Source organism: Balaenoptera acutorostrata, chromosome 3 (assembly GCF_949987535.1).
Source record: "Balaenoptera acutorostrata chromosome 3, mBalAcu1.1, whole genome shotgun sequence".
Classification (NCBI taxonomy): Eukaryota; Metazoa; Chordata; class Mammalia; order Artiodactyla; family Balaenopteridae; genus Balaenoptera; species Balaenoptera acutorostrata.
Window position 1 is genome coordinate 143,855,421 of NC_080066.1, and position 25,076 is coordinate 143,880,496.

At 41.6% G+C, this 25,076-nt stretch overlaps 2 protein-coding genes and 1 non-coding gene across 6 annotated transcripts in view; 2 read left to right on the forward strand and 1 right to left on the reverse strand.

Annotated features, from left to right (window-relative positions):
* Positions 1–5,883, reverse strand: part of LOC130707571 (coiled-coil domain-containing protein 170-like) — a 108,863-nt gene extending 102,980 nt beyond the window's left edge. Inside the window, exons 1-2 of the mRNA XM_057542700.1 lie at positions 5,697–5,883; positions 5,041–5,203 (exon numbers count right to left, since the gene is read on the reverse strand). Coding sequence (XP_057398683.1) covers positions 5,041–5,203; positions 5,697–5,724 — 191 coding nt within the window. The 5' untranslated portion in view covers positions 5,725–5,883. The remainder of the gene's footprint in view (positions 1–5,040; positions 5,204–5,696) is intronic.
* Positions 5,884–6,227: 344 nt separating this feature from the next.
* MTHFD1 (methylenetetrahydrofolate dehydrogenase, cyclohydrolase and formyltetrahydrofolate synthetase 1) overlaps positions 6,228–25,076 on the forward strand; it is a 60,975-nt gene continuing 42,126 nt past the window's right edge. Inside the window, exons 1-3 of one of the 4 annotated variants that reach the window (XM_007184280.3) lie at positions 6,228–6,439; positions 9,564–9,618; positions 19,001–19,085. In XM_007184280.3, coding sequence (XP_007184342.2) covers positions 19,038–19,085 — 48 coding nt within the window. In that variant the 5' untranslated portion in view covers positions 6,228–6,439; positions 9,564–9,618; positions 19,001–19,037. Of the gene's footprint in view, positions 6,507–7,357; positions 7,389–9,563; positions 9,619–19,000; positions 19,086–25,076 lie in introns of those variants that run through there. The other 3 variants (XM_007184278.3, XM_007184279.3, XM_007184281.2) reach the window with 3 other exon arrangements.
* On the forward strand, positions 16,005–16,111 carry LOC114238195 (U6 spliceosomal RNA). The gene has a single exon (XR_003623607.1). It is a non-coding gene; the product is annotated as a U6 spliceosomal RNA (small nuclear RNA).

Here is a 25,076-nt window from a genome sequence, read left to right on the forward strand (position 1 = left end):
CTTCCAAGAAGAGTTTGCAGAGAAGAGTCAGGAAGAGATGCTGAGGTCTGCCCAGAGTCAACGAAGTCTTCGGGAAGGTTCCACTTCAGATCCTTACAGTTTAGCCAGACCTCAGAAGGAGGTGCCCGCTGAACCTGTTGCTTGGACACAAGACAAATCTAGTTTCTAAAGATAGTATCAAAACACTGTTTAAATTATAACTGGTTGAAAACAGCCTGCTGATATACATATATGCACTTATAGTATCATACTTAAATGCTACTTGTGAATCATATCTTTAGACACTTTTCCTTCATTTTCAATTTCTGAATCAGAAATGCTACCTATATCTCTCAAGATTCAGCTAAAAGATAACGTCTAAAATGAGTTAATAATATAGCATGTGATAGCTCATAGTGCTCTTTCTGTCCCAGAGGAACAAAAAATGTAACCTCACATTATGAATGATTTTTATAAATTCAATCTCCCAAGAACTCAATACTGCCTTAAATCCATTTTCCCTATCCATTTCAATTCCATATATTATCTTTCTTTTCTAAAGTGAAAATAAAAGAAATAGAAGAAAGACATCTTCCAAATTAATACCTATGTATTTTATTAAGTGAAAAGATGAAGATTTCTTTTTTAAGATCAGAGAATGTACTCTAGTGGGAAAAAAGTGGCATTTAGAAACTGTGCACTGGAAGGGCTGCAAGTAAGTGGGGTATGAGTTTCCTTTGCTGGTGGTATCTCCCAGGAAATGGAACAGCCCCAGAATGAGAGGAATTTTTATAAGAGGAGAAAAAAAAAAAAAAAATCAGGTGGGTGTGATTTGAAGAACATGGAACAGAAGTATGAAGCCCTGGTTTTCTTTACTAACCCTGAAATCGGTTTTGAAATTCCTCTATTAATTTATTCTAGATTTATTGATACTGAAGACACTTATTAAAGAACAATTGTCTTTAATGAAACTTTAGTCTCCTCTTCATTTTAATTATTTGATACTTAAAATCATTACTATATCAATTCCTTTTCTAAGAACCAAAGAAGAGACTTAAAAGAACAACTAAAATTTTGGTGAATTGAAAAGGGAGAATAAACTGCTCCTCAGTCCTGGCACAAGAATCATACTGGAGACAAAGGTCTTCTTAAGAATCCTATTCTCTGCTTTTATTTTTATTTCCTTACCATTTTATGAATCTTATGCTCTATTAAAAACTTGTTAGTTTCACTCATATTGCCTCTAAGAAAAAAGCTACTATGTGAGCCAAAATATATCCCCAGAAGCATGAACTGATCCTGCAGTATCTCAAGTACCACCTCCTTCCTTGATTCACGCAAGGTGAGGGTAATCTCTCTCTCCTCCTAACTCTTATAGTATACGAGCTATACTTTTCCTTTGATCGTTATCTCATTCAATATTGTATCATGGGGACTTCCCTGGTGGCACAGTGGTTGAGAGTTCGCCTGCCAATGCGGGGGACACAGGTTCAAGCCCTGGTCCAGGAGGATCCTGCATGCTGCGGAGCAACTAAGCCCGTGCACCACAACTACTGAGCCCACGCGCCACAGCTGCTGGAGCCCGTGTGCCTAGAGCCGGTGCTCCGCAACAGGAGAGGCCACCGCATGAGAAGCCCGCACACCGCAGCGAAGAGTAGCCCCCGCTCACTGCAACTAGAGAAAACCCGCGCCCAGCAACAAAGTACCAACGCAGCCAAAAATAAATAAATAAATAAATTTATTTTAAAAAAATATATTGTATTATGTAAAAATCTTAGGTCTCCTACTAAATTAAAGGTACATTAAGAGCAGAATCTATTTCTGGTTTATCTCTATCATCCCATATGAGGAACAAAAACTACAGATTGAACAACTAAAGAACCCAACAGGTTCTTTCAAAAAAACCACCCTTATATACATATACAAAGTTAACTTATATAGGTGATAGTACTGTTCTCCCAAACTTACCTTATAGAAATATAATAAAAATATAATAGGAGTCTGAAGTAAAAAATAGAATATGGCAATATGACACAATTATTCTGTGAATTTAGGTTTCTACATAACTTTATTTTTTTTTTCATAACTTTATTTTTTACACAGTCATAAGATTTATCAATACTCACATTAGAGGACTTCCCTTGTGGCGCAGTGGTTAAGAATCCGCCTGCCAATGCAGGGGACACGGGTTCAAGCCCTGGTCCGGGAAGATCCCACATGCCGCGGAGCAACAAAGCTCGTGTGCCACAACAACTGAGCCTGTGCTCTAGAGCCCACGAGCCACAACTACTGAGCCTGCGTGCCACAACTACTGAAGCCCGTGTGCCTAGAGCCCACGCTCCACAACAAGAGAAGCCACTGCAATGAGAAGCCTGCGCACTGCAACGAAGAGTAGCCCCGGCTCGCCACAACTAGAGAAAGCCCGTGCACAGCAACCAAGACCCAACACAGCCAAAAGTAAATAAGTAAAAAATAAGTAAATTAAAAAAAAAAAAAACTCACATTAGAAAGATACAGTATGCTATGCTTCATTTAGTGGAAAGTAAAAACCATAAATTTTTACCATATCAGGCACAAGAGAAAATTCTAAATCCAAGGTCAATTCTAGAAGAAACCTGAATTGGCTAGTATGAGTGGCTGCCCTGCACTATTTACCAAAAGAATGTTTGCACATCAAAGGAGCTGTTGCTAGAAGAACGTATCACAGAGGTCCAGGGAAGGGCAAAGAGACCTCCTAAAGTGATAAAGTAAGGCCTGTGGGTCTTTATTTCCCTAATTAATGAAGTGAAAACATAAAGTGGTTTCATCAAGCATGAATGAACTTAACAACTCTTAGGAAAGTGATCCCACTGAAAGTAAACATTCCAGCAAAGGTAAAACTTATATTTTGGGGCTTTCTCTTGTGAAATTCATGGAATAGGTCAAATTTTTGTACTTCAATATTTACACCTTATCAAGAAAGAAGTATTTTGAAAGGAGGAGAAAAATGATGATTCCATCTACTATTCCTAAAGCAAAAGATGATTTGTCTGAAAAACTGGTATTCTAATTCTAAGAAATTATGTCCCTATTATGTATTCTTGATACCAGAATCACTAGAATCATACTTCAAATATCATCTAATCTAGTGGTTCTCAACCCTGCCCACCCATTAGAATCTCAAAGATAAATTCAAAAAATACTGATACTCTGACACTACCCCAAGTTCTGACTTAATTGGTCTGCAGTGGAGAGCCTAAGCAGAAATATTTTTAAAAATCTACACAGGTAATTCTAGTGTGACTTTAGGGTTGAGAACGACTGTTCCCCTATCTTCATTTACATATGATAAAAATGAGGCAGGGATAAAATTAGTATTAATAGGAATGAGAGTAATAGTTTAATAACTAAACCAGGAAAATAAGAAATATCCATTTTTTCCCTCTAAAACTAGATTTTAAAAATTACATCCCCAAGCAGCAGAAACATAACTATGAACAAGACAGGAAATTTCTTATAAAGCTGAAATTCTGGTGGAAAAAGAAAAAGATAGTAAACAAGTATATAAATAAATAAAATCATTTTAGATAGTGTTCAGTGCTGTGAATAAAATAGGCTAATGTGATAGTAACGAGTAGGTAAGTGAGGGGGCAGTTTTTGATAATGTAATCAAAGAAGGCCTGCTTTGAATATATTAACATAAATCATATTATACATTTTACTGGATAACCTGCCTTGATCATTTAACAATTTGTGAAAGTTATCTTACAGTGCATCTACAGTGTATATCCATTGTTCCTTTAACAACTTCATCCATCCTGATGGAGATTTTATTGTTTTTTACTATGGAAATTGATGCTGTGAGGAACACTTTTATACATATATGTTTGTATATACGTGTACTTATTACTCTAGGATGAATTCCTAGAAGTGGAATTACAAGATCAAAGAAAGCACACATTAAAGTTTTGATAGCTATTATCAAATAACCCTCAAAATTTTTGTAAAAATGGAACTTCTGCAGAAAGGATACACATTTTTTCAAGCAACTGCCATTAACAGGATTTGAGTAAAAATATTTTATCTTTCTAGTCTCTGTGAAATGATCGGTTCTCAGTCTTTATCTTATTTGACCAATCTGCAATATACTCGGCAGAATTAGTTACACCTTATTCCTGTGAAACACTTTCTTCTTCACTTGTCTTCTAAGGCTGCATGCTCTCGGAGTTTATTCTCATAACACGCTGGACTCCTCAATCTTCCTTCCTGGTTCCTCCTCATCTCTTTGAATTCTAAACATTGAAGTGTCCTAGGCATCAGTCCTAGGTCTTCTCGCTACCTACACTCATTCTCTTCCTGGGCGCTCATCCAATCTCACGGATTTAACTATCGTTATCTCTCGTTTATATGAATATCACTAAGACATCTGGATGTCTAAGAGGCATCTAAAAACATCTAAAAAGTTATTTCATCTCTGTAATGGCAACTCCATCTACCAGTTGCTCAAACCAATCCCTCGCTTTTTTTTTCTTACACCCTACCTTCCTCTCTTTATTGAGGTTTCTGCTCAAGTCAGATTCCCCAGAGAAGCCTCTCTTAGCACACTTCTAAAACAGCACTCTCCTGCCTCCCACCACCATTCCCTATCCTCTTAGCTTGCCTATTTTTTAAAAATGCTAGGTCTCAATATCTAAAATTAGAGCACATATTTCTTTAATTGATCATTAGCTGATGGGGGGGCAACTTTATTGGTTCACCGTGGTATCTCTAGCACCTAGAGCAGTGTCTTTTGTTGTTGACACAGTAGCTACTCAGTAACTATCTGCTCAATGAATGAATGAATTAATTGTACAGGTCACATAGAGATATTATAGTTGAAAACCAGGCCGTTAAGGTGCAAAGGCAACATATTTGAAACATCCAGTTTTGGTCCTAATTCTAGGCACAGCTATGCATCTTTGACTAGTTATCCTTCAAAGTCTATTTCTACATCTGTAAATCGGGGTTTATGTCATCTCCCTCAGCAAACAAGAAGCTGTAGTCAATATCTATTTAGTATTACAATCACAAAAGTTTCACTACCTGTAATTTTCCAGGAACATCTGCTTCAATTTTCGTCTTAATTTCAGTTGTCCAGGTATAACATAATGTGACGGTATGTATTCAGAAGTCCCTAACATTTTAAAGTTATTATACAGTTGGCCCTCAGTATTTTTGGGTTCCGCATCCTCAGATTCAACCAACCCTGGGTCAAAAATTATTTTAAAAAAAAAAGTTCCAGAAAGTTCCAAAAAGCAAAACTTGAATTTGCAGCATACCAGCACCTATTTATATAGCATTTACCCTGCATCAGTAATCTAGAGATTACTGATCTAGAGTAATCTCGGGAGTATGCACGGGAGTATGTGCTTAGGTTATATGTAAAAACTACGCCATTTTTTATAACGGATTTCCGCCATTTGCGGATTTTAGTATCTGTGGGTCGGTCCTGGAACCAATCAGAAACTTGCAGGCCCAGTCCTCGCAAACACCCCAGCTGCCTTCCAAGAGGGAGGAGTGTCTGCCCCTGTCACTAGGCATCCAGTTTATGTAAGGCCCGCGTCCTTTCTCCAACCCCAGATCTGCGTGGGGGAATCTGGCAAAATCTAGACTGGCAAAGCTGACGACCCTCCCCGTACTGGCCAACTTGGGGTTATCCACACCCTGAGGGAGCCACGCGGCGCTCCAGCTCCACCGACCTGAAACAGCGGGTTGGGTTTCAACCATGGCGGAGCATCAGCTTCACCTGAGGAGATTTTAAAAACAGTCAGAGGCGCCACCCAGACTGTCCGATTCAGTTTCGGGGTGGGGGCCCCGACACGAGTCTGACGCAGCCGGAGAGCGAGAACGCCGGACGCCGCCCCACACTACGCAGGTCTACCCCCTGCCGGCCAGCCCGGCGCCCAGCCAAGCTCCCCACGCGGGAGCCGGGCCAGAACACTCCAGCAGAAACCCCGCCCCCTTAGCCCGCGCAGGCCTCCCGCGCCAGCCAAACTGGTCTCCTGCGAGATCGCCCCTCGGCTCCGCCCCTTGCCCCGCCACCGAAAGGCTGAAATCGGGGGTGATTCCCTCTTCAGCTGATTCCCCGCCCACACGATGGCGCATTCTGGAAAGGGTCCTTCCACCAGCCAATCATTTCCTCCATCCAGTCTTCCACAGAGTTCCCTCATCTTCCCGTGGCATTTCAGACCCTCCCTCTATTCAGCTTTTCGCTGCTTGAGGGGCCTAAGTCCGTCTGGACCGCGCACGCGCGCATCCAAGTCCAGGGGAGCGCACGCGCAGTAGCAGGGTCGGCCTGGGCGGTCGCTAAGCACGTGTGTTGGGCAGTCCCGCGCAGCAGTGGCGAGAGTCGAACCTCGGTTTTGTCGGTGACCATTGTGGGCAGCGGACTTACAGAGGTCATGGCGCCGGCGGAAATCCTGAACGGGAAGGTCATCTCCGCGTAAGGACCTGTCATTGTTGTTAGGGCGTGTCGGGCTGCTGGCGAGGGCTGTGAGCAGGCTGTGCAGGTCCCTAAGGACCCTTTTTTTTTTTCTTGCTGGGGGGAGAATTGTAGCCTAAGAGTCTGGCCAGACGGGTGGGGAGGGAGGACATTGTCCTGAGCCCTTCACACCTGAAGACCGGTTCCCTACAACCAAAGAAAGGGGCCTGGTGGCTGTGCCCGCTGGCTCCTATGCTTCTGGGACAAGTCCTCTTACTCACCCCGACGACTATGCTCCCAGAAGTGCAGCTGCCAGACGAGAGAGTAGTTTGGGTTGCCTGCAGCCTCCCAGTCAGAACTCAGAAATCCAGTTAATTCCCTTGCCCTGTAATTTGGAGGTGAGGAGACTGAGATTAGTGAGGTAACCAGGTTACAAGGCTGGTTAGTGGCAGAGGGTCTCCTTCCAGACCATAGCTTTTCCCGCTGCACCAGTCATCATTTGCTAAGTGGAACCCACTAAACGTTTTCTTTTTCCGTCAGTTTCATGCCCCTCTGACAGCTATCGCCTGTGTCCTGGTCCTAGATTTACTTTCTAGTTTGGCTCTTGAGTCCTGACAGTATTTTCTATTCCTTTTGACCTCTGCCATTTCTACCCTATGGGAACTCTGAATGCTTCGCTAGTGGATATGATTGCCAGACTTAATTCCCTGGGAGTAACACCTGGCTGGGAGGTGACTGGGGGGGAAAGATGAAAGTAGAAGGGGAAAGGATATATTTTGTGTGATCCACCTGGAGGTTGCTCTTGGGACCTTGGACCTCACCAGTTATTTAGTAACAACTGTAGCTGGCAACAATAATTGCCCCATGAAGCCCTAATTTTGTGAGCAGAGGTTTTTGAGTGAATTATAGAGTCATTGGCAGTGAAACCCACCTTGGGTTTCCTGGAAGACAGAGATGGTGGACAAAGAAGGTGAGATGTAAATTAGATGGTGGTGAATCTTTCACATTGGTGAGGAGGAACCCCAAACGTTTACATTAGAAGTCACAATACTTACACCTGAGCGCTTTTCTGCATGTGGTTTGCTAAACTGCATTGTTTGTGCTTGACCTTCGTTTTTTGTTTGCTTATATTTCAAACCCAGTCCCTTAATCAGTAGCTTTTCTTGATAAAATCTTCTTTTTAGAAAGACTGGTTGTGAAGAGATAATTTAGGTTTGCTTTTTGGCAGGCTACTGAGAATAGGTGCTTACTGGATATGTTTTGGTTGAGTGGAGAGCAAGTTAAATATACTTGTAAGCTCCGTAAGGGCAAATACATGCGTTCTTTTATTTGTGTCTATATCCAAAACACCTAGAAACCTTCTTTCACTCCTTACTAGTTTTGTGGCATTAAGCAAATTAGCTAACCTCTGTGCCAGAATTTTCTCAAATGTAAAATAAAGATAATATCTAGGCCATTGAATTGTTAGGAGAATTAAATGAGTTCCTAACTGAAGAGCATTTAGAATTGTTCCTGGTACATAATAAGTGTTCAATACAAGTTAGCTGTTAACGATTAGTAATTAGTTAATGTATACAGAGATGATTGATTCATTATCTCTTTGACAGTGATAGTTGCCTTGAGATTCATTCCTTTTTTTTTTTTTAATATTTATTTATTTATTTGGCTGCGCCAGGATCTTCATTGCTGCCTGCGGGGTCTTCGTTGCGGCATGCAGGATCTTTAGTTGCATCGTGTGGGATCTAGTTTCCTGACCAGGGATCGAACCCAGGTCCCCTGCACTGGGAGCATAGAGTCTTAGCCACTGGACCACCAGGGAAGTCTGGCCTTGAGATCTATTTCAGTGGTTCTCAACGTTAGCTACAGATTAAAATCACCTTGGGAGGTTTTGGGTTTGATATTTCTTTTTATTTACATATGAATACATACAGAGAAGTGCACCTGTCGTCGGTGTACAGCTCAATGAGTTTTTCATTACTGAACTTGAGTAGCACCCAGTAAGAAATGACAGTGTTGGCATTCCAGAAACCCCTCTCTCACTCCCATCCCATCACCATCCCCAACAAAGGTAATCACTATCCTGACTTCCAACACTGCAGATTAGTATTGCCTGGTTTTGAACTTTATATAAATGACATCATATAGTATAAAGTCTTCTCTGTCTGGCTTCTTTCAGTCAATGTTGTGTTTCTTAAATTATTTCATGTTGTTCAGGTAGTTGTAGTTCATTTACTCTCATAGCTGTTTTGTATTCTATATGAATATGCCACTATTTGCTTATCCATGGACATTTTGGTTTCTAGTTTTGGGTGACTATGAATAGTGCTATGAGCATTCTTTCATATGTCTTTTCGTGGAACATATAATATATACCTTTCTGTTGGTTACATCCCTAAGAGTAGAATTGTGGAGTAATAGGACATATATATGAGCAGTTTTATATAAGTAGAAATTGACAATCTTTTCCAAGGTAGTTTTACTAACTTATATTCATAGGAAGCTTCAATGCTTGGTACCCACACAGACTGATTTAATTGGAATTGCTAGCAATAAGCCACTGGACTCAATATTTTAAAAATCTTTTAAAAGCTCATCCTTTGATTCTAATGCATCTTGAAGGTTGAGAACAACTTATCTAAAGCCTTAACTCTTTTTTTTTTAATTTTTTAAAAATTTATTTGGTTGCGCTGGGTCTTAGTTGTGGCACACGGGCTCCTCAGCTGTGGCATGCGAACTTAGTTGCGGCATGCATGCGGCATCTAGTTCCCCGACCAGGGATTGAACCCGGGCCTCCTGCATTGGGGCCACGGAGTCTCAACCACTGTGCCACCAGGAAAGTCCCTAAAGCCTTAATGCTTAAGTCCAAGTTTCATCAATGAGGAGGAATAGGGCAGTGATTTGGTGGCAGGTACTGAAAGCATTCTCTGGAAATGACTGTTCCAGGTACTGTTCCAGGTACTGTTCCTCTCCCTTGTTGGCTCAGAAGTAACATAGCTAATCTTTTACAGTGCCCCATGGTTGAGCAATCAATTGAACTAATTGATACTAGTTCCTACTAACACAATTCATAAACAAGCACTAAGACTAAGGACTTTGTACTTACAGAAGATTTTTCTTTAATGTGCTTATCAAATGGCTCTTTCAGATGCTGCCACAGCGTGGCACCTTGACCTTCATGGAGAGCTTGACTCCAGGAGCAGGTAGAGCTCACAATTCCTCAGAGAAGAGGAGCTCTGGAACGGGGGACAGCCTACTTGGTTCATGAAGTAGTGCAGTGCCTCAGCTCCCCATGCTGAGGCTGCAGCAGGCAGCTGACCCTTGGCCATGGCCCTGGGGGAATCCTGAACAAGAAGGTGGTTCTTAGAGCTTGAGTAGGTTGGGCTGCAGGTAGAGGGTCTGGGCAGGGTGTCCCTACCTTCCTCTTTTACTAGGCCAGGGACACTCTTGAGAGGAAAGGTAAGTGAACTTCTTACATTGCAGCCAGGGATCCTGGCGTCAAAGGGAAGGGTCCCTCATTCCCCAGATTTGCAGGTCAGCTTCCTTGTTTGCCACCACTGTTGGGCCTCTCTGGGGACCAATTTGCAAGCCTTCAAGCTCCCTGGGCAGTTTCTTCTCTGATGTAGTATTTGAATTGTAAAATTTCTTCCTTGGAGGGAGGAAGGATGGGGCAAGTCAAGAATTCCACAGTCAGAATTTCTCCAGAATCTAGTTCACTGCCCATCCTATCCTGCAAGCTGAGGAAATAGTTGAGGCAAGAAAAGTGATGTGATTTGGCCAAAGGTTACTCGGCTGGTTAATGGCAGAGGCTCAATTAGAACCAAAGTCTTCACCCAGTACATGGTGCTTCTTACTTTGTCAGGCACTTACTACTTTTGCTAAAAGGAATTTCATAAACTAATTTTTTTTTCTTTATAGCAGTCTTCCTCTTGTTGCCATGCTTCCCATTCTGCTGAGAAGGCCATCCCTGACTTTTCTCTACCTTTATTTATTCTCCCTTTATATCTTTCTGGTAGCCAGGACTGGACAAAATTCATCATTCCAGATTCCTTCTCTGCCTATGGGAAACCTGGATCTAGTTGCCAGTTGTGTCCCTTTGGAAGGAACACTTCCTTTTCTTCCTTAGGGGAGTTCCAAGGTTGTAGGCTGGATTTGAAAATTGGGGGGAGATCTGAGGGTTAGGGACAAATATGTGTTTCTGGATATTTATTCACTTAATAAATATCTGTGTGCCTCCTATATGCCAGGCACTCTTCAAAGCCACGAGACTATAACAGTCAACAAAACAGCCCACATCCCTACCCTCGTGGAGTCTCCGTCCTGATACGTAGAGACAGATGGTAAAATTGGTAAAACAGAATGTAAGGTAGTGAGAAATGCCAAAGAGAAAACCAGAGCAGGGAAGAGGGACAGATTTCTGAGGCATGGGGGTTATAATTTTGAATATGGGAATTAAGCTCATACTCATTGTGAAAAGAACTTCTGGGCAAAGATTTGAAAGAGGCAGGGCCACGAGCCTGCTAGTGTTACGGGGAAGAGAGTTCACTGCCTTGCATAACTTAAGATAAATGATCTTTCCTTTGGATTTTGGTGCCCAAGTACTAGTCCCTGCTTATTTAGTAAGCAGCCTTTTGGACCTAAGCCCTTTCTACCCAAGATTGTCCTTTAGTCTTCTCTAAAAGCAGAAAGGCCAGGTCTCTGTGAGCCTTTTCTCAGATAAGAGCTGTTGGCCTGCTCTTCCTTTTCAAGTGGATACCCCAGTTTTCTACAGTTTCTCGGCATTCCCCTTGGATGATGATCCAGAGGCCTGCTTGAGATTAGGGCCATAATCTGCTCTGATGGCCAGATCTGTGGTTAGATACTCCTGAAATAAGAGTAATTCTGGGTGTTGGGCCCTCACTTTTGGATCCTGAGGCTTGGGGCCACCCCATCATGTCTCATAACTCTTGCTACCAGCTGAAGATTACAGAATGGTAACCTGGAGGCCAAATGTAGTTATGTTTTGTTGGGCTTACAGAGTTATTTTTAAAAATTGGATTACCTCCTCACACATTAGTGTGTAGTTACACATAAGAATCTGGATGCCTGACCTTTTGAAAGGACGTGGAAAGCTTAGCAATACCATGCTCTCTGTTCTAGGTGTCACCAATTTGTTGGATCTGAGTAGAAGCTGCCCCCACTCCCAAGTGAGGGCGGGGGAAGGTGGGACCAGTTGTTCAGGCATCCTACCGCACCTTGTTGTGTGCACCTGGACACTGACAATGCTGTTTCTCTGTGTGACCTTTCTCTAATGCTAATGCACTTTTAGGCTCTTTTTAAAATCCTATCTTTTATGAAGCCTTTCTCCACCAATCAGCCTACTTTGCAGCTCCATTCGTTTCCTCTAGATCAGTGGTTCTTAAACGGGGGCAGTTTTGTCCCTCCTTCCACCCCAGGCCACATTTGGACATGTCTGGAGACATTTTTGCCTGTCATATGGGGAGTGGCTGTGCGCTGGCGGCATCTAGAGGTAGAAGCCAGGGTTGCTGCTAAGCACCCTACAATGCACGGGATGTCCCCACAGCAAAGAACTATCTGGCCCAAATGTTAGTTGTGTTGAGATCGATCAACCCTGATCTAGAAGTTTAAAAAGCATTTATTCTGTCACTGTGTATGTGGATTAATGATGACCTTTACACTCACTGGGAATTGGGGGGTTCATTAGAATTTTACACATTTAGCTATTTTCATGTCATAAATATCAGGCAATTCACCTTTCCCTTAGGTCTTTGAGAGAGTTTGAGAGAATTGGGTGGAAGAATTTTACATTATAAATTTTCATTGGAGCATAAAATAGATTCACATTAAGCTTTCAAATATATATTTGAGGTAACTGTCAAGTTTAGTAAATATTTGCATTAAATTATAATAATTCTTTTTTTAATAAATTTACTTTATTGAAGTATAATTGATTGGCAATGTTATATTAGTTTCTGCTGTACAGCAAAGTGTTTCAGAGATATATATATACACACACACACACACACACACACACACATATATATATATATATATACATTCTTTTTCATATTCTTTTCCATTATGGTTTATCGCAGGATATTGAATATAGTTCCCTGTGCTATACAGTAGGACCTTGTTTATCCATTGTATATATAATAGCTTGCATCTGCTAATCCCAAACTCCCAATCCACCCCTCCCCCACCTGCCCCCCTTGGCAACCACAAGTCTGTTCTCTGTGTCTGTGAGTCTGTTTCTGTTTTATAGATAAGTTCATTTGTGTCATATTTTAGATTCCACATATAAGTGATGTCATATGGTATTTGTCTTTCTGACTTACTTCACTTAGCATGATAATCTCTAGGTCCATCCATGTTGCTGCAAATGGCATTATTTCATTCTTTTTTTATGGCTGAGAAGTAGTCCATTGCATATACGTACCACATCTTCTTTATCTATTAATCTGTTGATGGACATTTAGGTTGTCTCCATGTCTTGGCTATTGTAGTGCTGCTGTGAACATAAGGGTGCATGTATCTTTTTGAATTATAGTTTTGTCCAGATATATGCCCAGGAGTGGGATTGCTGGATCATTTGGCAACTCTATTTTTAGTTTTTTGAGGAACCTCCATGCTGTTTTCCATAGTGGCTGCACCAATTTATATTCCCACCAACAATGTAGGAGGGTTCCCTTTTCTCCACACCCTCTCCAGCATTTATTGTTTGAAGATTTTTTTGATGATGGCCATTCTAACTAGTGTGAGGTGATTCCTCATTGTAGTTTTGATTTGCATTTCTCTAATTAGTCATGTTGAGCATCTTTTCATGTGCCTGTTGGTCATCTGTATGTCTTTGGAGAAATGTCTATTTAGGTCTTCTGACCGTTTTTTTGATCGGGTTGCTTGTTTTTTTGTTATCGAGTTATGTGAGTTGTTTATATATTTTGGAAATTAAGCCATTGTTGGTTGCATCATTTGCAAATATGTTCTTCAACAAGGAGGTAATTTAATCTTTTAATTTGACTTAACTAACTAGGAATTTGAAATATATGCCTTTCTTGGAACACTAGGTGGCCTCAATTGTTTTTACAAGGAGCTACATGTTAAGTTTTTCAGAAAATTTGAAGAATTTTTTAGCAGTGTAACAGTTGTAATGAAACAAAACAGCAAATGAACAAAATGAAAATAAAGCAGATGAAATCAGACATTTGTGTTGTACTGCATTGTAAAATCTTATAACAACAGTCCCCTTGTGGGGGTGGGGGAGGGTGAGAAATGTACATCCTTGTTTAGAATAGCCCTGCATGTTGAAGATGAATGTTCTTGATTTTTCTCTGATTAGTTACTGAAGGCCTATTCTGTGGACCTTTTGAAGATCATTTGCAAATTCCTCTAAGCCTGTGCTACATTTCAGTGTTTGTTGACTGGGCAGCTTTTTTCTCGTCATGTAGGTTTCTTAGCCATGTAGCTAAATACCCTTTACCGCCTCCTTTTCCTACCTGTAGCTTCTGTTGAAATGTCCTTGTTACATTATATTTTAGCAATGCTTTTTTTTCTCAGTCATAAAATGTCCAAAATTTGAAAATAGGCCATTATGTAAAACAGAATGAGTTGGAATTCGTAATGGACTTTTTCAGGAATAATTGTACAAGACTTGAGGCAAGAGATCTGGGTGACTGTTAGAGATATTAGGCTCTGACTAGGACTCTTCAAGGGTGATGTGATTCTGTAGGGATGTACACCTTTGACTTTTGTTGACTAGGCTCTTTGACAACTATATGTGGGAGAAGTCAACTTGGAGAAAACTGATAGTCACGCAAATAACTCTTATCCATAGAGATTCAAACAAATTTTGACAGGTTGAGCTATAAATGATTTCCACTGTGATTTTTGCACCTTAGAAAAGATAACCCCAACCATTGCATTTTATTGGCCAGTAGCAGGGTTTCTCATCCTTGGGCACTATTAACATTTGGGCTGGATAATTCTTTGTTGTTCTTTGTCCTGTGCATTGTAGGATATGTAATTGTATCCGTAGCCTCTACCCACTAGATACCAGTAGTAACTTAGTTAAAACTGCATCTGTGTCTGTTCATGTTTAATTAGCTACGACTATTTTACTAGTATCTGTCCATCAGAACCAGAGAGACTTCAATGGTTTACTGCTACTTGGTCCTGCTACCTTCATTGGCACTCTAGTACTGATTTCTCCTACATCAAGATTGAGATATGTCTTCCCTTAGATTTTAGAGAATGTTGATGGAAGATGGTGTGACTGGCATGTGTATTTCTATTCAGGGATCAGGGGTGTTTCTCCACATGCCCACTTCTGCCTCACTTTGCCCCCAGAATCTTTACCAGGATGGTATAACTCATGGGGCCGAGGATAGAAATGGGAGGCGTCTGCAATTCAAGGAAGTTTCTGTTTATTTAGGAGGTTTCGGTGATTCCAAAGTTGTTCCATTATAGCATTTATACTTTCTGGAAGTGAGCTATAAAAATTAAAGGGGTTCCCACCATTTAATTCATCACAGCTCTATGACCCTAAAATAAAGATAGACGAGGGAGGGAGTATTAATATTTCTCTCCATGTTCTTCTTCTGTAGTTTCTTCAACTTCAGACACACCTGACACTTGGCTTGTTCCACTTTTCGTTTTAAGGTGCTTCGGTTAGTGGCCAACCAAGAAAACCAGGCAGGAAAAAAATTTTAAGGGACTTAACGGAGACATAATTACAATTGTCTTGATTTTTTTCTTTTTTCCTCACCAGGGCAGAAGATTTTCCACTGGTTGCTTTAGTGTTCTGGGCTGTCTAGTTCTTGCTGATTGTGGTTTATGTGTACTTAAAAATGTCTCATTGCTATTCTGGTCATGTCTCAGAAAGAGGCCCAAGTGTTAGCTTTTAAACAAATCTTTGTAGTTGGAAGAATGTCCCTGCTAATGCAACTTTTAAAACAGTCCTGCTTCTTAGAAAAAGTTTAAGGGAGTCAGTATAACTGATCTCAAGCTATAATCTTTTTTAGGGAAAAAAAAAAAGCGTACTTAGACCCATTTAAATTATAGCATAGAAAATACAGAACATTTTGTTCTTTGCTCTTAACCTACTGGGCTGAAACAACATTTTCCACCTATACCACCTTGTAGTACTGGGTTCCTATAGCTTGCTACCTGCTGGGTATAAGTATTATTTTTATTTGTCCCTAGATTCCTTCCTTTTGGGTCTCAGATGCTTACTTATTCTACAATCCTTATAAGATTTGGTAAATAAATTCACTGTATCAGTATGAAATCTGCTCTGTTCTTAAAGTATTTGTAGTTGTCCGTCTTCCCAGCTCCATTTCACAACCCCCAAAACCTGAGAGTCATCTATAGCCCTGGCATTTCCTCTGTGTTTCATGTTTAGTATATCTGGAATACATCTACTTCTTGCCAGCTTACCACTGATACCTTAATCCAAGCCGCCATCACCTCTGGCCTGGCCTGGATTTTGCAATTGCAGTGACTTCTTGCTGCTGTCCCTGATTCTCACCGTTCCCTCTCGGGTCTGTTCCCAATTCAGCAGCCAGAATAATCCTTTAAAAATGTAAGTCCGGTGCTCACTTTGGCAGAACATATACTAAAATTGGAACGATACAGAGAAGATTAGCATGGCCCCTGCGCAAGGATGACATGCAAACTCATGAAGTGTTCCATATTTTTGGTGCTGATGAACCTAGTTGCAGGGCAGGAATAAAGAGGTAGACATAGAGAATAGACTTGAGGACATGGGGTGAGAGGGTGAAGCTGGGTTGAAGTGAGAGTAGCATCGACATACCTACACTACCGAATGTGAAATACATAGGTGGTGGGAAGCAGCAGCATAGCACGGGGAGATTGGCTCGGTGCTTTGCGATGACCTAGAGGGGTGGGATAGGGAGGATGGGAGGGAGGCTCAAGAGGGAGGGGATATGGGGACATGTGTATGCATATGGCTGATTCGCTTTGTCGCGCAGCAGAAACTAACACGGTATTGTGAAGCAATTATACTCCAATAAAGATCTATTTAAAAAAAAATGTAAGTCCAATCATGTCAGCCCTGTTGAAGACCCTCTAATGGCTTCCCATCACATTCCGAATAAATGACTGTATACCTCATTTGATTACTGCTTCCCCTTGGGCCTCAATTACCCACTCAGGGACTTTGCACTTGCTGTTCTTTCTGTAAATTGGCCCTGGGAAAGCCACCCGACCTGACTGCTTAGAGCCTGTGTCTACATCTGTGAGCAGGAATAAGAAAGCTTTTTGTCCCTCGCATACTTCAGAGGGTTATTGAGAGTCTCAGACGTGTTCACTTCTTCTCACTGTTGTGTCTCCTTACTGTCTCACATTGTGCCAGGAATGGCGGGCTCTTTACCCCCACCCCCCACCCCAAACCATGGGTTTTGTTTGGGTCGAGAAGGTTAAGGAGAAGCAGTGGAAACCTTTGCTTAGCACTCTGTGTTCATACAGTGGTTGGGGGAAGGAAGGGGAGAGGAGAGAGTGGAGTCTGGAAACTTGGCCCCTGGGAGAGACCTTCTGCAGCTCCCCGGGCAGCACTTCTGATCATGCAGGAGAAACAGTTGTGGCTGGAACTGCTGGGGAGTTTCAGTGGCAGCCTAGGGAAAACTTGGCAGCTATAGTATCTTTTGTTATCTTGTGTCAGAGCAGAATTGTGGCCTCTGTTCAGGTCAAATCCCAGTAAAAGGAAATCCAACAGTCCATTAATACTTCTTTTGAATGATATGATTTATAGAATACTGATTTGAAAAAACAAGGCTATTAGCTTAGAAGATTTTGAAGTCTTCGGTATGACTTCTTGTATCGTTCAACATTCTTACCATTTACTAGGCTAATACACATAATCTATTTTTGTGACTCCTGTGCCTTTTTATGCCAGATATTTGTCAAGTGTGGAGAACTGGGGAAGGGAGTAACCAAATTAGGATGAGGGAAGAGATGCTTGCTAATGTCCGGGTATATTTGTTTGTCAAGTGTGGTTAAGATGAAAAAAGATAAATGACAAAACTGGTTCTTCAGGAGAGACAGATCCTGTTCAAGTTAATAACTGTATCATAACTGGACAAGATTGGACTACTTTGAATGTTTACTTATAGATGTAATTTATTTGATGTCTTATTGTATTGTTGAGAGTTGTGTGTTAGTAAATTGATGTACCTTTGTTTCACAAGAGGTTATACTTTCAACCTTGAGTAAGGAAAATTCTTTTGTGAATTAGGATATAATTTGTAAATTCATATTGAATTCAGAGTGAGATTCATTGATTTATCATTCAGCCTTATGTGGATACCCTGTGATCATCTTACTAGGTAGGGTAAGTTGAGCAGAAGGTGTGAGCTTGAGTTCTTTCTGGCAGACTTTTTTCCTACAGCACCTGAAGAGTGGAAAGGCTGAAAAAGATGAGGATTAGCAGCCTTCCAGAAGTGTTGGTCCAAGTTTTTATTTGTTCACTGTATGATATTGAATGCCATCAACTAGTATTTTTTTTTATTATTTTTAATTTTATATTGGAGTTAGTTGATTTACAATGTTTCAGTTTCAGGTGTACAACAGAGTGATTCAGTTATACATATACGTGTATCTATTCTTCAGATTCTTTTCCCATTTAGGTAATTACAGAATATTGAGTAGAGTTCCCTGTATTACACAGTAGGTCCTTGTTGATTGTCTATTTTATATATTCAACTAGTATGTTTTAAACTGGCCCATACCCCATGGCCCAGGCAGTGTCAATAAGAGTTAGAAAAGGGCTTCCCTGGTGGCGCAGTGGTTGAGAATCTGCCTGCTAATGCAGGGGACGCGGGTTCGAGCCCTGGTCTGGGAAGATCCCACATGCCGCAGAGCAGCTAGGCCCGTGAGCCACAATTACTGAGCCTGCGCGTCTGGAGCCTGTGCTCCGCAACAAGAGAGGCCGCGATAGTGAGAGGCCCGCGCACCGTGATGAAGAGTGGCCCCCGCTTGCCACAACTAGAGAAAGCCCTAGCACAGAAACGAAGACCCAACATAGCAATCAATCAATCAATCAATTAATCAATAAAAAAATAAATCTTTAAAAAAAAAAAGAGTTAGAAAAGATCCATGTCTACTTGAGGCCTGGAAAATTGATGGGTGGTACAGGGTACATATTATATCAGATAATGTCTGTTAATGAAGGTGTTTTGTTTTTTTTTTTAATTTTATTTATTTATTTATTTATTTATGGCTGTCTTGGGTTTTCGTTTCTGTGCGAGGGCTTTCTCTAGTTGCGGCGAGCGGGGGTCACTCTTCATCGCAGTGCGCGGGCCTCTCTTGTTGCGGAGCACAGGCTCCAGACGCGCAGGCTCAGTAATTGTGGCTCACGGGCCCAGCCACTCTGCGGCATGTGGGATCTTCCCAGACCAGGGCTCGAACCCGTGTCCCCTGCATTGGCAGGCAGATTCTCAACCACTGCGCCACCAGGGAAGCCCCTGAAGGTGTTTTTAATTTAAAAGAGAAATACATCCAGTAATACACATTGCTTATTTGTGGCTTGAAGCATTAAATGTTAACTCCAATTTTTTCCTGTTTCTCTAGGCAAATAAGGGAGAGACTGAAGAACCAAGTCATTCAGATGAAAGAGCAAGCACCTGGTTTCACACCAGGCCTGGCAATTTTACAGGTATTGTGATAGTGTATTTCTACTAATATCTTTCTTCCTTTCTCAATCTCTCGATAGCATTTAAGACAACAGGCACATCAAAGCTCTTCCTCTTTTTTTTTGGCTTCTGTGAAACCTCAGACCTTTTCGGTTTCTCTTTGCAGGCTCCTCCTCTTCAGCTCAGCTTCTATGTCCTGGCCCTCTGCTCTTCTCTGTGGGTACCTTTCCGTAATCCAGTATCTCTTGACCTTTGGTCTTAGGAGCCCTTCACACCCGTAAACTTTCATTTATATGGATTTAGCCATTGATATATACTATTCAGAAATTAAAACTAAGAGGTTTAAAGACAGTCTTTTTTAAAATTTATTTATTTATTTATTTTTGGCTGTGTTGGGTCTTCGTTGCTGTGCGAGGGCTTTCTCTAGTTGCGGCGAGTGGGGGCCACTCTTCATCGTGGTGCGCTGGCCTCTCACTATCGCGGCCTCTCTTATTGCGGAGCACAGGCTCCAGACGCACAGGCTCAGTAGTTGTGGCTCACGGGCCTAGTTGCTCCGCGGCATGAGGGATCTTCCCAGACCAGGGCTCGAACCCGTGTCCCCTGCATTGGCAGGCAGATTCTCAACTACTGCACCACCAGGGAAGCCCGACATTTGTATATTTAAAAATGCCAAGAGTAAGCTCACTGTGTGTTAGCATAAGTAACATTTTTATGACAAAGTAACTTTTAGAAACAAAATTGAGTGAGAAGAGGGGCATGGTTTTACATTTTTGCAAAACCCTGTACTGTCCGGCTTAATGGAAGACAGCTGGATTCCCATCTACTTCTATATTCAATCTCTTGCTATGCTGGTTTGATTGAAATATATGGAGAACATCTGACCTTATAGAGACGTATGGTTGTAAAAGGAAGAGTTCTTTTAATAGTCTTCCCAGATAATTGTGGATATTTTTCTTTAATACTATAAGGACTCAGTAAGTAAAGTTTTTAAAAGGTAGTTGCAGTGTGGACTCTGAAACTTGTTATCAGTGAACTTTCATACTTTGTTAAATCAAAATCTTGTTTTATGTTGCAGTTTGAATGGCTATTTACCTGTGTCTGGTTTTATGTCCTTCATTCCCCATTTGGAACATAATGGTTCGCTGAATTATGCAGGTCTTCCAAATGTTAACACGTTTCATTATGCAATATTTTAAAAATCATAATCATTAATATCACCAACAAACTTATCAGAAAAGTCTTTAGTGTTGAGAAGTTGTCAAGCTCACAGGAGTACGTAAATACCAATTTTTGCTTGAAAGCTCAAATTTTGTCATTGGTAATTAATACTATTAGTTATTTTCCTTGAAGTAGCAAGCTCACTTTATCCAATTTTGCGAAAATATTTGCCAAATATTCAAGCCCAAATAATCATTATTTGTCAGTTGTTCTTTTAAGTAAAGATGGTGTTCCATTTAAAAATCTGCTAGTTCTGCTTGCAAGGCAAGAAAGCTCAAGTGCTTTTCCTGGTGACAACCACTTCTGTATGCGGCAGAAGTGCTTTGTGATTGCTTCCCCATTCTTTATGCAGAATATTAAAAAGACATGTACTCAAGGGTCAACGTTTAATAAAAGTAATTTTTACTGCTTCATCAAGAGCACTTCTAAGTGAAATTGGTGTCTTTTTTTTTTTTACTGAGACTGTGTGACTAGTACAGGTTGGTGCCATTGTCTTGATTTAGTGCTGAGTCATCAGCAGTCTTACACAGCCTAACTTGTGCAGCCTCCATACGGATGTCAATACAGTGAAAAAGGCAAGTGACATCATAGTATTATGGCACTCGCAAATCTTCTGAAAGGGTGTTGGGGTTCCCGCAAGAGCGTGTGAACCGCACCTAGGGAACCATTGCCTCCTGCAGTTTTATCTGACCCCAGATATCAGCTGTAGGTCAGGAACTGGTAAACCTGGATCTCTTCTGGTTCTAGGCTCTTGGCTTCTAGGACATCACTCCTTCTCTAATCTTTTTTGCTTGTTGTTCCTGATACCTTCCTGATACCTAGACCACTCGAATACCTCAACGCTCAGCCCTCAGACTTCTTTTCTACCTTATTTTTTCCCTAAGTGAGCTCCCCCAGTCCCATAGCTACATGGGAGAATACTTTCTGTCTGAGGTTTCTTTCAAGAGCTCCAGATTCATCCAGTAAGAGGCCTTCAATAAGTAGGAGGTATTTAATAAATATGTGTCATGTGGCCAGATGTACAAATGAATGTTTGAAGGGTTGATTGGGATGACAGGAAACTGATAGCTTGCATTTGAAATTCCCTTCAGAAACCCCTGCTTCCTCACTTCACATTTCTCTCTGTATGTATGTCTCCATGTATATCATTTAATCCCTTGCTAAGTTTCTGTTCCATGTTCATCAAGAATTTCAGAGTGAATAGTACTTAAATATTTTCCCCTATTGCTATTCATTATCTGAGAGGCCTTAGTTGAGAAGAAAAGCACAGAAGGCCTGTCGTTCTGCCTGGTATATCCTGTGCTGTGGTGGATTTTCCATTTTTGCAAATTACTAAGAATCGAAGGTGTATGTTGTGAGTGTCCACTTGGTACTTTTGTGGGACAGTTATTTCTTGGCTTATTCTTGTGAATTATTTGTTGTAGGAAGAGTAAATGTCGTAGACAAGAAATCTGTTTCTGTAAACCTTTTTGTAGCAATATTGAGGGGTTTTTTTTTCTTGCTTTTTTAAAATTGACTTCCAAACTCCTATTTTAAATTTATTGATTGCAAAGTGTTTTTGTTACATAAACACTGTTCTGCAGCTTGTCTCTTATGTCCTTGCAATAAAACAGTGGTAGAATATTTTAATCTTGTACTTTAGCACCAGAATCAACATCTTTCTATGATGCAAGGCTCACAGATTATGTTGTAATCATATCTGTGCCACCTCAGACCTCTTGTTTGTTTTCCATCCTGGTGACAGGCACCACCATTTTCCCACACACTCAAACTAGAAACCTGAGCTGTCTCTTTTGGGCATCTCCCTGCTCTCTACATCCCCTTAGGGACTAAGGTACTATTGGTAATGCCTCTCATAAGCTCTTGGGATATCTTCCCTCCTTTTGATTTCTACTGCTCCCACCCTCTGGGCCGCTAGTCAACTGCTTACAGGCTTCTGATCTGGATGCTTCCAGTCCTTTTAACTGCAAATGTAGCCCTTGTCAAAATGCAAATCTGATCACAATCCATCCAGCTACACCCACTCTCCCCATCCTTTACAGAAGGAACAACAGTACTGCTTATGTAGAGTGACTCCTGGAGTTCAAATGATTTGTATATATTACTAGATGTTCTGATTTTTATACTACCCCTACGAGATGGGAGCTGTATGAAACCGAGCAGGACCCTGTGGGGCCCTCCCTGGTACAAATCCTTCCTGTGTCCCCCATATCTTGTTTGTTGGAAATAGGCTTCATTCAGCCTCCTTGACCTTCCCTGAGTTCCATAGGACAGATTCAAACAATTGCTGATCAGGGAAGGGAGGGGATGCAGAAACACGGGAGGAACAGTCTAGAAACAGTGGTGCAGCACAGCCTTGGGGCAGGGTCCTAGTTCCTCCTCAGGGAATATACATAACAATATCTTTGAGTTCTTCTGCAGAACTGAGACCCCCAGGTGGAGGATGGCAACTTCAGGCTGAGCACATGATTCCTGGAATACCGCCCTGTTACCTCACCATCAACCAATCAAAAGAAAGTCACATACCCTGTAGCCCTCAACCCAAATTTTGCCTGTAAAAACATTTCCCTCAAAACTATCAGGGAGTTTGGGGTTTTAGAGTACGAGCCACCCATTCTCCTTGCTTGGCCCTGCAATAAACCTTTCTTTGCTCCAAACTCCGACGTTTCAGTTTGTTTGGCCTCACTGCGCCTGGAGCACCCTAACCTGTGTTCAGTAACAGTAACTGGTGGTCAAAGATCTTGGGTAGCTTGCCCAGAGCCACAGACATGAAGGTACTGAGTCTGGATAGGAACCCAGCTCTATCTGTCTCCAAAATCAATTTGCTTTTCCCATTCGTTTTTCTAATTCATTAGCATTAAGGATATTCAGGATCTGGTCCAGGCATATATACCTACAAGTTGGAATTTCTTTTAAAATAGCAGACTGATAACTTCCAAATAGTTAAATATTTAACGGAAATTAAGACTTGGCTTTTCATCACAAGAGATACAAATGATGGACTTCCCTGGTGGCGCAGTGGTTAAGAATCCACCTGCCAATGCAAGGGACATGGGTTTGAGCCCTGGTCTGGGAAGATCCCACATGCCGCAGAGCAACTAAGCCCATGCGCCACAACTACTGAGCCTGTGCTCTGGAGCCCACGAGCCACAACTACGGAAGCCCACACACCTAGGGTCCATGCTCCGCAACAAGAGAAACCACCACAGTGAGAAGCCCACGCACCACAACGAAGAGTAGCCCCTGCTCACTGCAACTAGAGGAAGCCTGTGCATAGCAATGAAGACCCAACGCGCGAAAAAATAAATAAATAATTTTTTTAAAAAAGATACAAATGAGGCTGTATTTCCATAAAATAGTTATTAATAATATAATAACACTTGCTTCCTACCAGGTATTATTTAAAGTGCTTTTTATAAATTTATTTATTTTATTTATTTTATTTTTGGCTGTGTCGGGTCTTCGTTGCTGCACACAGGCTTTTCTCTAGTTGCAGCGAGCAGGGGCTACTCTTCCTTGCGGTGCGCGGGCTTCTCATTGCAGTGGCTTCTCTTGTTGCAGAGCACAGGCTCTAGGCGTGCAAGCTCAGTAGTTGTGGCTTGCGGGCTGTAGAGTGCAGGCTCAGTAGTTGTGGCATATAGCCTTAGTTGCTCCGCAGCATGTGGGATCTTCCTGGACCAGGGCTTGAACCCGTGTCCCCTGCATTGGCGGGCGGATTCTTAACCACTGCACCACCAGGGAAGCCCTAAAGTGCTTTATATATAGTAACTTATTCAGTCCTCACAAAAGACATGGACAAAACAAAAAAATAAACTCAATTGGCCTGAATGTTTACAAAAGGCTCCGGGAGCAGAAGAAAAATTAATCAGTAGACCAATACCCAAGATATTTTATGGTGTAAAACAGGGATTGGTAAACTGTGGCCCATGTCCAAAACTGCTCAGGTTGTAAATGGTTAAAAAAGAAGGTATGACAGAGTATGTGGCCTGAAAAACCTAAAATATATGCTGCCTGGCCCTTTACAGAAACAGTTTGTAGATTCCTGGTGTGAAAAAAAAAAAAAATTCCTAACTTGTTCCAAGATAGTGTTGTAGGAAAAATGGGGCGCAAGAGGATGGTCATATCCCAGGTCTCGGGTGAGTCCCTCAGGCCGCCAGGTGAGGGTCCTTGGCTTTGCATAGGGAAGAATTCAAGAGTGAGCCATAGTGAAGTGAAAGCAAGTTTATTTAGCGAGGTACACGTTCCATAGACAGCGTAGGCCATCTTAAAAGGAGAGAGTGGTTCCGTGGTGTTGGGGTGGCTAGTTTTTATGGGCTGGGTAATTTCTTAGGCTAACAAGTGGGAGGATTAGTCCAGGTATTTTGGAGGAGGGGCAGGGACTTCCAGGAATAGGGCCGCCGCATCCGCTTTTGGGCCTTTTATGGTCAGCCTTGGAACTGTCATGGCACCCATGGTTGTGTCATTTATGTTCTTGTCATATGCTAATGTATTACAATGAGTGTATAATGAGGCTCAAGGTCCACTGGAAGTAGACTCTTCCGCCATCTTGGACCTAATGTGTTCTAACCGATTTTTGTGGTATCCTATTCTTAATGGTTGTGTCATTCTTGTAATGGTTGTGCCCTGCCCACTTCCTTTTCTGTCTCAATAGGACGTTTTTTGGATGATGTAATTCACCTCCTTCAAGGAAGAAATTGGTATTTCTGATAAAATGCTTAAGTGATTTTTTTTTTTTTTAATAGACTATAATGGGATTAAGATTTGTTCTGGGAAACCAGTAGGCCATCCACCCACTT